Source organism: Gobio gobio, assembly GCF_949357685.1.
Source record: "Gobio gobio genome assembly, chromosome: 20".
Classification (NCBI taxonomy): Eukaryota; Metazoa; Chordata; class Actinopteri; order Cypriniformes; family Gobionidae; genus Gobio; species Gobio gobio.
Genome location: NC_137113.1, coordinates 38,532,503 through 38,549,097, shown reverse-complemented (window position 1 = coordinate 38,549,097; position 16,595 = coordinate 38,532,503). Strand labels below are relative to the sequence as shown.

Sequence of the window (16,595 nt, the reverse complement as noted above, 5' to 3'; positions counted from 1 at the left end):
GATAGCAAAGATGCTATAAAAGATTACTTTGTAAAGAGCAGTTACCCATGGTGTTTTGGACTGTCTTTGCAGATGTGGTGTTCAGGTTGGATGATGGCACCATTAACGCCCACAAACCACTGCTGATCTCAAGCTGTGACTGGATGGCTGCCTTATTTGGGGGCTCTTTCATGGAGAGTGCAAATGACGAGGTGAGTGTGAAAACAATGTTTAATGAGCTCCAGTTAGGGCACTGACAAGTTTACAGAACATTTTTATTCCGTCCTCAAGCTTTAATGAGTCTGCCGGTTCTTAAACAGATGGTTCAAGGTCACACTGCTCAGACATTTACATGCGCTTATATACTCAAATAGATGCGCACTGACACATTTTACAGACATTTGCTTGCCAACAAATTGAAATTCTTGAATAACTAAAATAGTCTGGTCGCTGGTGTCCCTAAGTGATGTTTTGAAAATCTATTTTTGTGGTGATGAATGATCTGTCAGCTCTTATGAGCTTTGGAGTGCATGATGTTTGTCTTACAAGACGTTTACAATATAGCAGGGTTATTACATTTTGAAAAATGTCATTGATTTGCATTTTGTTTTGCATTGATTTTCATTTTAATTTGATCTGTTGTAACTGTTTGTTCCATGTTTTTTAGTTTGGCAAAATTAGAAAACAACAACTGCTTTTATTTGCAATTTTCTCTATTGAGTTTTGCTGAGTTCTTGTCTATATTGTACTGCACATGTATTGTGTTACTTTAGATTTTACTTATGGTGTTTATAGTGTTACATTGACTTGCATATTTTTGTCTAGTTTTAGTCTTAGTATTTTGCTAATGATAATAACCTTATAGTATAGTTAGCATCATAATAAATGATTCATTATAATTTCCTAGCCATAATTCATAATTAATGAGATGAGATGCACTATCGATACAGATACTTCCTGCTGTTTGAAGCCAGCATAATACTTTTTGCTGGTTCCACGGATGCCACATGCACACTTAATCCTGTTTCCACTGTCCAAATAGACGCTTTCATCTGTGGCACTGTTCATTAATTTCCTCCTTAAGAGGTGGAATAAAGCCGAGGTGGAATTAAACTGAGTTTCCTCCCCGAGGAGGAAAAGCAGACGTCATTCAGAGACAGTGATCTGTTTTCTTCTCTGCATAATTTTTGCACATGGGACTTAATGCATGATGGCCAGTCCTTTTTATTTGCCTTAGTGCTCTGACATTTCATGCCAGTGTAACAATTGGGACAGCTATATTTTAGGCTGCGTCCTACTTTCAGACTTAAGTCTACAGTGCTTGCTTAAATCCAAGAGAGCAAGAGAGTCTTTTTTTCTTGCGCCCTCTTTTGGAGTGGTTAGACTACCCCAGCGAAACAGAAATCTACTGTGCTTGCCCTTGAAGAGTATTATATAATGGGTTACGTAGCAGCGTCTATGTGCGTGTTCTGCCCAAATGTGCTTAGTAATGCTGGGCTGCTGGTGAGCTGGCCATCAGTTTTATAGAGATTAAAGACTGAAAAGTCTGGTTTCCAATCAGCTGACCACACACTTTGTTTCTGTTCTGAAATATATATTTTTCATCTTTTAATTTTTGGTGCTCTTGAGCACATTTCTTCAATGGTCGAATTCAAATCTAAAATGTATCACATTTCTTTTGTAATCCCCCATAAATCTGTGAAAGTCAACAAAAAAAAGTCATTTTGTCATCCTAAGAAAAACTACAATAACTTACTGAAATTAATAAAAACTGAAATAAATAAATAAATATAAATAATAACAAGAATAATACTACTAATAAGTATATGTATATACCAAATTTATAAAAAAAAACATATATATGTATATATATAAAGAAATAAATATATTAAATAATACATATTATTATATTTGGCAATCAGTAGAAATGTTTAACTATCGTCTCTATCACGGTTACGCTCATGTGATATCATGAGTCATGAAAGCTTATCATTTGCATGTTTTTTAAGCACTGCTTAAAAAACGTGATTTTAAACCGTTGAAATGCAATTAGCAGCGAAAGACAACTAATTTCAGTAGATGTGGCCGCTTTCTGAGAGACTGCCTGAGAGAGACACAAGACATGAAGCCGCTGCTCATAAAGCACGTGAGAAATGAACCGAGTGCTTTTTGCCGCCTAATTGGGCTTGAACGGTTAAATACACATACATATGTGTCAAAGTGACATGTATTTGCAAGTCATTTATGTCTTAAGTGAAGCTCGAGGATAATGGATCCATGCAGTCTGTCTTAAAGTGACAGCATCCAAATTTACCTGCTGTCATTATTAATGCTAATGTCTTTGTTATGTTGTAGTTTGTTTTCTTTGCTCTTTCTTTATCACTGTTTATTTTTCCTCATAAACTTGAGAGTTTTTTTAAGCTAGTATGAATTTTTTTATGTGATCCTGGACCACGAAACCAGTCATAATTTATACATCATCAGAAAGCTGAATAAATAAGCTTTCCATTGATGTATGGTCTGTTATAGGACAATTTTTGGCAGGGATACAACTAGATTGAAAATCTGAGGGTGCTAAAAAGAAAATCGCCTTAAAGTTGTCCAAATGAAGTCCTTAGCAACACATATTACTACTAATAATATTTTTGTACAAAAAAATTTACAAAATATCTTCATGGAACATGATCAAAACTAAATATCCTAATGATTTTTGGCATAAAAGAAAAATCGATCATTTTGACCCATAGAAATGTATTGTTGGCTATTGCCACAAATATACCCGTGTGACTTATGACTGGTTTTGTGGTCCAGGGTCAAAAATAATATTGAAAATGGTGATAAGAATTATGAAATTCCAGTGGTATCAAAAATGTTGATCTCACAAAAACCTTAAAGTAATATATTGTTATCGTGATATAAGATGTTGGTCATAATGCCTTCCCCTACCAAGGGACCTAAAAAATGTGCTTCATCTGGTAACAACTTCATCTAAATTAACTGCTTTTATTGAGGTCAAAATGTTATGTAGTCCGAATAAATCACCCTTCCAAATTAGGATTGATTGAGCAGAACTAAATCTTTGAGGTAACAACCGCAGTTTTTTTTGTGCAACTTATAACCGACTTTCCTCTTTGGTAGATGTCACAAGTCCTTTTATTTTTCAACGTCTCCAAACACCTGTCATATAAAGATGCCCACACAATTTAATCAGTTTTCGTTGGATAAAATCAAATCTCGTTCTACATTTTTTTTTCCCAACGATTTCCTATTTCACTCAAGAATTGTCACATTTAAGAAGTAAATGGGATGTAAAGCTATTTCACGCTGACTTAGCGGAACCAAATGGAATTGAAGAAATTGATAATGACGTACGTTCATATGTGTTGCCAGGTCTCATTCCCCAACACCAGCAGGGTATGTATGCAGGCAGTGCTTGAGTATCTCTACACCAATCAGCTGTCGCCCATGGCAGACCTGGACCCAATGGAGCTAATCGCCCTGGCCAACAGACTGTGCCTTCCACGGCTCATCGCCCTGACAGGTTAGCTTTCTGCCAACGCCCCGCCACACGCTCCAAATGACACACAAAACACCACATGCGTTCCTCAAGCACAGGGCAGAGCCGTTTGACCACCTCAGATCCAAAGCAAACAGGCCTTTCAGCCCTTTCGTTCTGTGTTGCTTAGCAACGAGTGATGTCAAGGTGCCAAATAAAAGAGAATGTCTCCGCAGAGCTTTGTGTGGCACACACTACAATCTGTCCGGCAGACGTCATCTAGTGACGTGGTGGTGACAGGCTGAAATTTATCTGTGACTCCAGATGCAGCTATTTTCCTTTTGCGTAGCCTGCACCGCCCTGGAGAAAACACATTTTCTTTTTTTGTGCGTCAGATTATTTACATCTGCAAGAGTTGCAATGCAAAGCATTACATGAAATATTGTTTGGTGTAAATAACTCTGCTAGATGTTGGGGAAAAGCTCATCTAAATGTGTTTAACAGATATTTTCTCTCCTCAGAGCAATACGCCGTGAGCGAGTTATTAAAAGCATCTAAAGATGGACAGGATATTGACGGAGAGGTTATCACCTATCTGGAGCTTGCTCAGGTAAATCTGTCCTTCATTATTTAAGTGGATCATTAATAGTAGTTAAAAGTGACGGCTAAATGTATAAATGTAAATATTAGTGCTGTGGATCATTAAAAAAAAACAAATTAATCACATAGGTTTGTTGTGGTGAGTCGCGATTAATCGGCTGCTAAACTGAAAACTTGTAATTGTAAATATATCTACACATGGAATCCCCAAATTAAATTAGAATCAGTATAATAAATATATTTTATGTACATACTAGTAAGGTTAGTATGTCAAATATGAATGATAAATATAAATAAATCTATTAAATCGATATTTTCCCCCTAGAGGTTAACATGAGTACACTGAAGAAAAAAAAAATTTTGTTGGATTTAAACAATTTTCTCTCAGAAATTGCTAGTAAATTCACAAATAATTACACAGAAATGGCAAGTAACACGTAACATACACCCGGTGCAATGTGGCGCCAGGCACGATGCAAGTGTTTTTTGCTAGTTTCAGCCCGGCGCAGTTATCATTTTCCCGTCCAGTGCCACATTGTTTAAATAGAAAATGGATTTGCGCCCATTTGTGCGCCCATGGGCGTTCTGGTCTGAAAGTGAGGTGTGTTCAGGCGCATTGTTGGTGCATTGCTATTTTGAGACAACTGAAATAGACTGCGCCATTGACCAAATGAAACCTGGTCTAAAGTCAATGCCGCAATATTTTTTTGTGTTATTTAAAGGGCGCGTTAGTAATATGCGCCTATAGGCGGGTGCACAACGTGCGTAGACTCTGCTTATTACACACTCAAGGATGCGCAGCAGCAGCAAAAAAATTTTTTTAAATACTAAAACACACCCATGACTCATTAAGAGACTAGGTACAACCCTTTCAGACCACGCTGACCATTTTTTCCGTCGTTAAACTAGCAAAAGTGGATTCGGACACGTCCTAAGTGCACTTGTGCCGTGCGCTTTAGACCATGCACTTGGATCGTTAAAATAGGCCCCTTTAAGTTAACATTTTTGAAGTAGAAAAACTAAAATTGTTTTTTCTTGTAAAATGTACTGTAATAATCTTTGCACCTTTGTTTTACAACATTTATTACAATGTAATTATATAGCAGTTTATTTGGGATCTGAGCTGCGGGACAAGGGACGTGCAATTAGCGTTATGTTCATGCTAAAAACATTAGCGGAGCCTCAGGAAATAAAATATGTATATTGCATTAATTATTTTTTAACGCATTCAACATTCCATATTAATCAGAAATGTATCTCAAGATCATTGTGTTATTTTAACCAGCCCTAGTAAATATAAATTAATAAATGTAAGTATTTTTAAAACGTACACATAAATAAATTTACTGTAAATGACTGGCAACATTAGTAGCAAAAAGAGTATTGATTCAATATTTTACTGTAATTTAACAGCATTCAGAAACACAATGCTTTCTGTAAACATCCTGAGTCTCTACAATAAAATCAGCTGTGAACATATGTGGTATTCTGTACAACTGTCTGTAATTTATCTGATGCTTTTATCCAAAGGTACAAAAAATGTATTGCAGTTATAATTGCCTTGGCTTGGAGCAACCATGAGAGTTGTTATAGGTCACTATATAAGCCCACTGTTGGTGGCATTTCATTTTCCTTTTAGCCTACCTCAAATTGTACAATAACCTTCAAAGATTTGACAGTAGCTGCAAGAATTCATAGTAAAATACAAAATATAATTTCAGAATACAAGATGAAAGCCTTTGTTTACAGTGATCATATTCCAATATTTAGACTAAATACCAATGTGACTGTTTATCATACAAACCATGTTAACGTCTTGTTTTTTATTCTCTTTGTTTTGATGACAGTTCCATAATGCTAATCAACTCGCTGCCTGGTGTTTACACTACATCTGCACCCATTACAACAGGATATGTGCCAATTACCGCAAAGAGATCAAGTCGAAATCACTGGGTAAAAACATTTCCTGAACAATTATGAGACAAACATCATCATTGGAACTGCATGATTCAAAGCACCTGTAGTAACATTTAACTTTGCTTTCTTACATAGAAGTAGCTATGATGAGTGTTCTCTTAAAGTGATAGTTCACCCAAAAATCTAAATAATGTTCCAAATCTATATGCTGTTATTTTTCTTCTTATGGAACACAAAAGGAGATTCACGCTGCTCTTTTTCACTACATTTCATAGCGGCCGTGAAGTTGTTCCTTCTACCTTTTGTGTTTTACAGACAGCATACATATACAGTCCTTTTTTGCTTTTTTACAGTTTCAGTTTTCTTTACTGTGAAATGTTGCTGTTTGAGCATGAAAAATTTAGTTGCGATAGTAGTGTGCTGAAACTCGCGGTTAAGGTAAGGGACATTATATTTCACAAACCAATCACAACACATTGGTCCAGCTGGCCAATCAGAGCACACTGCGCTTTTTGGAAGGAGGGGCTTCATAGAGGCCGGAACTAAACAGACCATGACAGACAGACTGGGAAGAGAGGTGCTGCAATAATTTAAAATATGTAAAAAATAGTGGGCCTCATTAATGAAACATGAGCAGAACAAATTTTTGTGTAAATCCTTCATAAAGTCGTTCTGACGTAGGTTTTCGAATTCACAAAAAGTTTCGTATTTTCAAAATTTTAGTTGGTACGAAAGAAATGTACACCTGCTCCCTACCACGTGTAAATGGTGCATAAAACATTTGAACGTCCTGTGTTCTAATTTAGGCAAACTGATGACGTATTTTGCATTATGTACCATAATAATAATTCACAAGTTGAATTTTTTTTTTTACTGTTCAACTTTGGGTAATAGGCAACACTCATCACTGTCACTTTCTACCCACCTGTCCAATCACAGTGGAGGAGGGGCGGGAGAAATACTACACCGACCAATCATTCTACTTGCACAACAACTGAACAACAATGTTAATAGTTAATATTGCTGGTTACTGCATTTTTATATTCAGTAATATTCTTCAAAATGAGATACTAGTAACACATTACTGCCATGGATATTCTGTATCATAGCAACCAAAGTATCTCAGCTGGAAAAACGCTGCCCTTGCAAAGTGCTTTCATGCACCATCAGCTGGCCGTTTTCAGAAAAGCACCAGGCATTTTTTAGCTGGCTGGATTAGGCTAATTATGAATGAGCATGCACGCACGCCCTATTTATGAATGTTTGGAATTTATTAATGTAGACACGTTTAACCACCGAATCCTTGGTATACGGAGCGTTTTGGAATCCAGTTTTCGTAAAGGTTCGTTTTACGCGCAAATTACTCCGAATTTGCTTGTATATTTACGAAAGTTTCATGAATGAGGTCCTATTCGAGTAGACAACAAAAAAATAAGACTTTGTAAAAGGGAATAATAGATCCCCTTTAAGTAAATAAGCAAAACAATTAAGATTTAAAATTTGTAGGTGAACTGTTCCTTTAAGAGGACACATTTCTGTTTCATAAGCTTTATTGTATAACATTCTTGACATCTTTCTGGGCTTGTGTTGTAATGTGAGCAGAAAATCAGGAATATTTTGAGAAGCACCGCTGGCCTCCGGTCTGGTATCTGAAGGAGGAAGATCACTATCAGCGGGTGAAGAAGGAGAGAGAGAAAGAGGATGTGGTTTTGAATAAACATCACTCGCGGCGGCGCTGGTGTTTCTGGAGCACGTCCCCTGCTGTTGCTTGAGTCTGTACCATTCTAAAGCTCGTTTTATTTTTAAAGCTCTTATTTTCCTTCCTTTCCTATTTTGCTAAGATGAAACAGGCCACGCTAAACAAGCAATCGGTTTAAAGCACAATCTCAATGTCCTATCAATGCTGGCCAACAAATCTGTGGAGGTGATATAAGCCTATTCCTTATGATGTAATATTCGTTTTAATAATCGAGCTGCTCTGTTGGACATGTTTGTGTCACAGCAGTGATCAGACTGTGTTAGACACATAAGAATCTTAAAACACTTAAGAGGATAAGGGAATCTGTTTTATCTTGTATTTCCTTTTTTCACTTAGGTGCTATATACTGTATATTTGCATTAACACACTGTCAAATGAAGTCATCTAAGTGGAAAATTGTCATTTATGCCACTAATTCTGAGAACAGAATTTACAAAATTAGCATTGTAAAATTCTGCATTCAGGCCGATTTTGGGTAATGTGGGAGGCCTGTGTTTTGGACAACTTACGACCAAAAACTAAGAGCACTTGAGGTTTGGGCTTGCTGTAGATTGTAATATAATGGATGTAGTTTGATCATCATGATTGTAAGAGCTTACAGCATTCAGCCCTATGTAAATAGCAGGGACAGGAAAGCAATAACTGGGTCATTCATATTATTCCAACTCCTTTTTCAAAAACAAAACAAATGGATGCATTTCTGTAAAAGATTTGACTTTTTTAAGTCAGATCTATCTGAAGATCTTTCTGAAATATGTTCTGGTAAAACTCAGGCACTTACCGGTAAATGTATTAATAATAACTTGATTATTTACAAAGTGTCAAGAAACAGGAAAGAAAGTTACAGGATGATATGAAGCCCCAAAAGGGTTGTGGTGACAAAAATATGAGATGGGAGAAAAAAAATTATATTTCAATACTTCTTTGTTTACTCGCATTATGTTCCTCCGAGAATCTTTGCATTTGCTTGCAAAGAAAGCAAAACTATTTCCACCCTATCAGGATTTCTTAGTGATATATTGGTTGGTTACCACAGAAAATAACAATTCATCAAATTCATTGTTTACTGCAGTCTTTTGATGTTTGTGATGCTCTCATTCAGTCGGTTCACTCAGTACAACACATGACTATGGGATCTAGCAGCACGGGGAAGAGCTAAAGAACCAGGGGAATTGACCTTTCAGGTGTAAATAAATGTGTCTTCAGCAAATGCGCCATTCAAGAGCGCCATTCATTTGCTGAAGACATTTATTTACACCTGAAAGGTCAATTCCCCTGGTTCTTCAGCTCTTCACCGTGCTGCTAGAACACCATCACGCCACATTTACGAGAAAAACCTACAGTAGCTTGACTCTTGTTGAAGCAAAGGCATAAAAAGAGAAGTTTAGCTTCGCTAACAAAGGGCTATTAAACAAAATGTTTAAACATAAGGAGAGTTCTTGCCCCTGCCCTATGACATGTGGGTATTTACTGTCAAAAAAGGATTCTCCCAAGCACTGTCTGGTGTGTTTGGGGACTGTCTAGACTGGGTAAACCAGAAAAAAAGAAGGATGTGGCGTTTGCCTACCGACCGCTCTGCAAAGTACGTCACCCGGATCGTTGGTCTGAATGGTTGAAGGACTATCCATTTGCGCACAGAGTCATTTGAACTATGCCCGTTGATCATGCCTCTTGTGCAGTAGAAAATACAGAGCAGACTCCCCAGACTAATGTTCAATCTTAAAAGATTGAGTTTGGTCTGGTGATAGCCAGACAAGGGATTGTCCACACTATGCTGGCTCTTTCCAACCCCGTGGAATGTGTGCACTGCCGGCAGCTCCGTCGTTCCAGACTTGAGCCGCGTATAGCGCTTGTTGAGTGTGTGCTGATCCAGATGTGGCTTACACATTTTTTAAGTGGGGCAAATCACAGCTTCCCCCTTGCCCTCTGAGGCAGCGGGTTGAAATCAAGTGATGGAGGATCCTTTCATTGATTTGTATCGGAGAATGGCAGGGAAGCTGTCATTGCTGGATTGGCCTGCCCATCCTCCAATACAAAAAAGCTTGTGCTTCGGAGGGTTCTATTTGTCTCCTGTGCAAACCGTGGTAAGAACACACTGCACTTTACCAGAATTGCGTAACGGAGCTGACAGCTTTGTGGCCGAAGTCCATGTCACCCCATGTCAATCCCAACGGTTCCAGAGAAAAATAAATCCACAGAGTACAAAAGGTGTGGGGCAAGCGGGATTAGCACCATGTCCTTGCTGCAGACGTACCAGGCTATCAGCTTGGGGGAACACTAATGGGGGAGGCCGTGCGATATGTGTTAGTCTGTGTTAGTCAGAACGGGCAACATGTCGTATATAAACAGGCAAGGGGGTACTCACTCTCTTCCCCTGTTACAATAGTCATGGACACTGTTGTTATGGGGCAAAGGACATTTAGCGTCACTCAGGGCAATGCAAGTCACGGGCCATTTGAATGGTGGAGAAGACCTTCTGTCTGGGGGGGACCGCAAGTCAGGAAGTTTGCACCCTCGGATAGTGGCGCAGATCTGGTATCGCTTCGGCAGGGCAGAAATTATTATTTTTGCGTCTACAGAAAACCCACACAGTTTTTGTCGATCTCAGACAGGAGTGCCTCACTTGTCTCAGGATGCCCTGTCGCATGTATGGCCCAGGACCCTGCTGTACACGTTCCCTGATACAGCCCGCCCTGGACAGGGTGCGCGAGGAGGGTCTATCACTGGGTGTCTCCTTGCTGGCCAGCGAACACATGGTACGCAAGCATCATGAAGTCGCTGTCAGGCACACCATGGTGTTTTTCCCTATGCAGGGACTGCTGTCCCAGGCAGGGTGGCAGATTCTGCACCCTCGGCTGGAGCTGTGGTCTATATGGGCCTACCCACTGAGAAGGAGAATCTGTTGGCAGCGGGGCTCAATGTCATGGCCACAATACAGAGCACTGGGGTGCTTTTGAGGGGACTTTATGCGTTGAAGTGGCACGTGTTTAAAGCTTGGTGCAGGTGAAGGTCTTTATCGCCGTGCCCAATTGGGTGGTACTGATTTTTTGGCATGAATTGTTGGAAGAAGGTTGCTCCTATTCCAAGTTAAAATTTATTTGGCAGTCATTTCGGCTTGTTGTGAGGGCATTAATGGTGCTACGTCAAGCACCCACTTGCCATTTGGTTCCTTAAAGGAGCTCGGTATCTTAGGCCCCTTACAAAATCACTGGTGCCATCAAGGGTAGTTCTGGAGGGTATGTGTGAACCTCCGTTAGAGCCTTTAGATTCATTGGTTCTTAGGATGGTGTCTTAAAAATAAAACCGCCCTGCTGATCTTCATGCGCTTGCTGGTATATCCCTTGTGCATTCCGATTTGCGTTGGATGAGTCAAGAGTGGTGTTGGGTCCGAATGCGGGGGCATATAGTGTCCAATCTCTCTAATGACTCAGAGGAAGACAGGAGACTTCATGCATTATGCCCTGTGTGAGTCTTATGCAGGTGTGCTCTTCTTATCAGCTTTTTGTATGCTTTGCCAAGCTGGTATGCTTTTGTACCAACTGAATGGGAATGTTGAGTTATGCATATAACTACTGTAAGGAGGGAAACAAGGTACAACCTCTGAGCCCTGCATAGTCAGTGGCTCGGTGAAGAGCTGGACTGATCAAGAGGACTGATGCATGCAACTGCATTCAGAGGCTGTGGGCATGTAGCCCCTCCCACATCGGCATGCGTCATTGGCCTTTTAGGCGTCAATAAAGATGTCTTCAGCCAACTGGCGTAAAAGTGCCATTTCCCATAGTCATGTGTTTCCCACCTTCTGGGAACAATAGTTCTATGCATAACTCAATGTTTTCTCAGCAAAACGATGTTGCTTCCTGTTTGATGATGTCCACGTGAAAGGGAATTTACAAAAGATTTAAGGCCCGTTTACACAAACAACGATAACTATAATGATAACTATATTAGCGTCCACATCAATGCATTAAATGCTGTTCAAGCTCGTTAAAGCAGGATGTATTCTGATTGGCTGTCAATGTTTTTATCGTTCATCAGGGGGACAAAATCGCTGTGATTTCCAATGATTTTCTGTGTCGTTATCCGTATAGTCGTGGTGTGGACTCTGCAATTTTTTTTATATTTACAACAATTTTTTCAACTAAATCTCTTTTATAGTTATCGTCCATGGTGTGAACGGGCCTTAACTAGATGTCATAATGAGGACACATCAAAAACCTAAAATTGACATTTTGATTAAACATCATTTTAGAATTTGGTACATGAAATTGCATAAAGTGTTATCTTAATTGATACTGTGATTTAAAGTAAAGGGGTTTATTTTTTTAGTGGTGTCTTTAAAAATGTTTAATACTTAATCCAATATTAAATATGATGGAGACTTCATATATACTGCATAATATGAATGACCCAGCTCTGTCCAGATGAAATAGGTTTCACAGGAGCTACAGTCACATACCAGTTACACATTATTTTTCTACAGTCTCTTCCATGTGTTGTAGCATAATCTTTACTGACAAACTACACATTCACTTATAATTAGAAGGGCTTAGAAACACAGCTTAGTTCAGGGCAAACCATAACTAACAAAAATAAATAGGCCTAATGTAACCACTACTCGCATATAGTACATATAATACATGAATTCCACCATTGTTGTCCTAGAAGTTACATATGTACTGTAGTGGATTGTAACTTTATTTACACATCAAAGATTGTCATAGTTGTGAAAGCTAAAACGATTTGCTGTGTCCTATAATGAATAATTAATGTATGTAGATGTTTCATGGTAGGGTATTACGGTCTGTTTTCACAGGTAAAGAATGTACTGCGGCTTTATGTGTTAGTATTTACTACACTCTCGAAGACAATGACAGTTTTTGCACAGCAAAACGCTCGGTCGGTGCCGATATATCCTAAACGAAACCAGACGAACTATGTAACTGCCTAATAAAGGAGGAACGTTCATACTTGAAAAAAAAAATTATAAAGATTAGTCATTATAGTGTAGATATTCTTTAGTTTACCAAAGCAATATATAGATGATCACATGCATAAGATACATGATTGTTTTTTTGTTTGTTTGTTTTTTTCAGTGGTATTGGCGGAAATTGTTGTTAACTATTGGTAGCTGCTGAAAACCAAATGGCTGGTTCATTTGGTTCTTGCTGTCTAAATGCCTTTGATCTTGCTGGTCATTATCTTTAATGTTGGTTCTTTGTTTATTTATGTATTTCATTAATTTATTTTTAAAAGAAATTGAATATTGTTGAATAAATTATTGATTTTACTTGGTATCGAGTAATTGTTTTTTCTAATTCAATACAATTTTCTAAATGAATGTGATCTAATGCAAATTGTCTTAAAAACAGTTTTATAATTATCAATTAATTTTCATTTTCATGGTCATATCCAATGACCATATATGGAAACGTGAAACGTTTCTTGTCTCTTCACACTCAGTCAGGAATTCCATGAATTCAATTCAAAACAGCCATATTTGAGGGCCGTTTAACATTTCTATCGCAAAAAAAGTTGCCATGTGTTAAATGTTTCACTCAAGTGTGCCACACGAGTCCTGAAAAGTGCTTTAACTTTAATTTCTACATTTCCATAACTGTTTATTTCACAAAAAGTTGTTGATTATGCGGGGGTGTGGTAGAGATCGACCGATATGGGTTTTTCTACAATCGATGCCAATGTTCAGGTCAGGGTCAGCCGATGGCCGATATGTGCTGCCGATTTTTAGGGCTGATATCTTGAAGTTTTCATCTTCCTGGGAACCAGTAAAAAAGGTTTTGTGAATTTAGATTTTTTTTTATAGGTCATTGTTTGGAGCATAAAAAAGTAATGGATATTTTTGGGTTAAACATTTTTTTTTTTAATGTTATATATTATCCTCTGCTCTGTAGAGGACACCAGAAGCCATTTATTGAGAAAATGTAAAAGATGCAATATTTATGCTTCAAACTTTTTTTTAATCCAAACTTTGTATAAAGATGATTTTCAACTATTTTATTAAAGATATAGGCCTAACAGAATAATTAATGATAAACATGGCCATAAATGCCATTCCCATTCTATGCAATGCATCTATACACTATATCTAATTTGCATAGTAATGTGTTTTTGGGACAATATGGAATGTAAAAAGACTGTACAAAGTCTTTGTACAAAGTACAAAGAAAAATGTAATAATTTTTATAAGAATCTCATATTTTATAAGAATATCCAGATTTAAAACTGTGTATGTTGTCAGAGAAATTCACTGAAATATAATGTCCTCTACAGAGGCAAAACCTCTATTCTGGGTCTCAGTAGGATATTTCTGTCTCGTGCAGAGTGAATCCAGCATTTATATTTAGATGTCACTTCCGAAACTTTGCAGCATGCAGTTGACCGTCTGTCCTTTTAGCAGCATGAAAATCGTTTTATTCAATGGATTTTATAGACTGTATAGCCTCGAGTTTCGCGAGCCTGCATTAACTGAATAAAAACTCTGATCACGTTCAAGAGATCAACAACTATATCTGTGATTGGCTACATTACTCACCGCTGCAAAAACAAGTTGTAAATAGATGCATTTGGCGGTCTCCAGAGTGCAAACACAAATAGGAGGATGAGAGGGGGGAGGGGGGGCAATTTGACCATTTGAACTTGTCCCATGTCTATTAGGGGTGTAAATCATTACTGGTCTCACGATTCAATTCGATAACGATTATCATGGCAACAATTCAATCTGATATCACGATGCCTTGCATCCTCAATTTTCAATATTACTGCACATGGCTAAATTTTTGTCAATGAATATAACGCATGCAGCCTCGAACACACACGTACGCTCGCTCGCACACACACTCACACACTGTCACGCTGTGAATGGTAAAATAGTGGGTGCATTTATTTATTACTCAATTTTGTGTTTTGCCTTCCTTCGCCATTTTCGTTGAGAAACGCGTAGGCTAGCCTATGTGACGAATGATGTCAGAGAAATGTCAGTAGGCTATAATGGATTATGGTCCATTACTGTATTGATGCAGAATGGTCCATGTAATTACGTGATTTCAATGTGATTTCAATTACTCGTAATTAAAGCTTGTAAAATGGGAATTTTCTGAGAGCTCCTTCTTGTACCATGTGACTGCTACAACACCTGACCGGGTTCATTTAGGCGTTGATAGTGTTGCCATAGAAATCATAAATCCCAGTTTGAGAATGTGAACAGCTCTGAATAGAACATCACATGTTGTCATCTCGACACAGAGGTAATTACGACAAGGCACGAACACAGCATGACTTCATACATCTATTAAAAATCACCTGAGACCAGTACATAAGCCCCTGGTTTCACAGACAAGGCTTAAAGGGTTAGTTCACCCAAAAATGAAAATTCTGTCATTAATTACTCACCCTTATGTCGTTCGAGACCCGTAAGACCTCCGTTCATATTCGGAACACAAATGAAGATATTTTTGTTGAAAGCTGATGGCTGAGAAAGGCTTCAGATTGGCCTCCATTGGCATTCAGTACACTTATACTCCCAAGACCGATAAAAGGCACTTAAAATGTCGTTACAAAGTCCATCTCACCACAGTGACTCTACAATAATATTACGATGCGACGACAATAGTTTTTGTGCGCAAAAAAAAATCAAAATAACACCTTTATCCAGCTTGTTATTTCCTTCCGCGTGTGCCTCCACGACGCATGCGCGAGAATATGACGTAGCGCCGTGGTTCGGGATCCATGAAATGCACACTCTAACCCCATTTTGAGCACTACGCCGAGACCTAAAGCACGATCAATGTAGAATCCAACAGCTGAGATACGCGTGTCTTCCTCTGATTGTAAACAAATCACTTCTGGGTCATCTGTCCGAACGCCGGATCTGCGTCATATTCTCGCGCATGCGTCGTGGAGGCACACACGGAAGGCAGTAACAAGTTGGAAAAAGGTGTTATTTTGATTTTTTTTGCGCACAAAAACTATTGTCGTCGCATCGTAAGATTATTGTAGAGTCACTGTGGTGAGATGGACTTTTTAACGATGTTTTGAGTGCCTTTTATCCGTCTTGGGAGTATAAGTGTACTGAATGCCAATGGAGGCCAATCTGAAGCCTTTCTCAGCCATCAGCTTTCAACAAAAATATCTTCATTTGTGTTCCGAATATGAACGGAGGTCTTACGGGTCTCGAACGACGTGAGGGTAAGTAATTAATGACAGAATTTTCATTTTTGGGTGAACTAACCCTTTAAGGCTAGCCCCAGACTAAAATGAATCATTGAGCTGTTTTAACACAAAACTTGCACTGACAGATCTTAAAATATGTCAGTGCCATTGTTTTGTCTCAAGATGCACACCAGTAATGTATTTTTCTAAGGCACATTTATAAAAGCTACTTAAATGTCCTAATTGAATTAAGGCCTAATTCTGTCTTATAAGTCCTGTCTGTGAAACTGGGCCTAAAAGAAATTGAAGTTAATACAGTGAAAAGCTTTAAAAGCATCACATAGGCTATGTCACTTTGGTTTTGGTATCTTATGCAGTGACATTCAGACATTTTTAAGTGTCCATACTTTTAGGGCTACTATAGGCCTATGTACCTTTTAACCAAAATAACTTGATGTTGGGGCAACCAAAAGTCTACAAAATAAAATTTACATATGAGATTTAACAAAATAAATAGGGCAGCGGCTATTTGCACTAAGTGATAGATAATAGGTGCAAAAAGCGATAGATGCTATTTACACTGTTTAAATAGTGATAGATGCTATTTACACTTAGTGCAAATAGTGATAGATGCTATTCACACTGTTTAAATAGTGATAGATGCTATTTACACTAAGT

At 38.2% G+C, this 16,595-nt stretch overlaps 1 protein-coding gene across 1 annotated transcript in view; it reads left to right on the top strand.

The window, feature by feature from the left end:
- The window catches only part of rhobtb1 (Rho related BTB domain containing 1), a 28,073-nt gene extending 15,036 nt beyond the window's left edge, over positions 1-13,037 (top strand). Inside the window, exons 6-10 of the mRNA XM_079801439.1 lie at positions 73-191; positions 3,370-3,520; positions 3,997-4,085; positions 5,923-6,028; positions 7,595-13,037. Of these exons, the coding sequence (XP_079657565.1) occupies positions 73-191; positions 3,370-3,520; positions 3,997-4,085; positions 5,923-6,028; positions 7,595-7,764 (635 nt within the window). The 3' untranslated portion in view covers positions 7,765-13,037. The remainder of the gene's footprint in view (positions 1-72; positions 192-3,369; positions 3,521-3,996; positions 4,086-5,922; positions 6,029-7,594) is intronic.
- Positions 13,038-16,595: the final 3,558 nt, after the last annotated feature.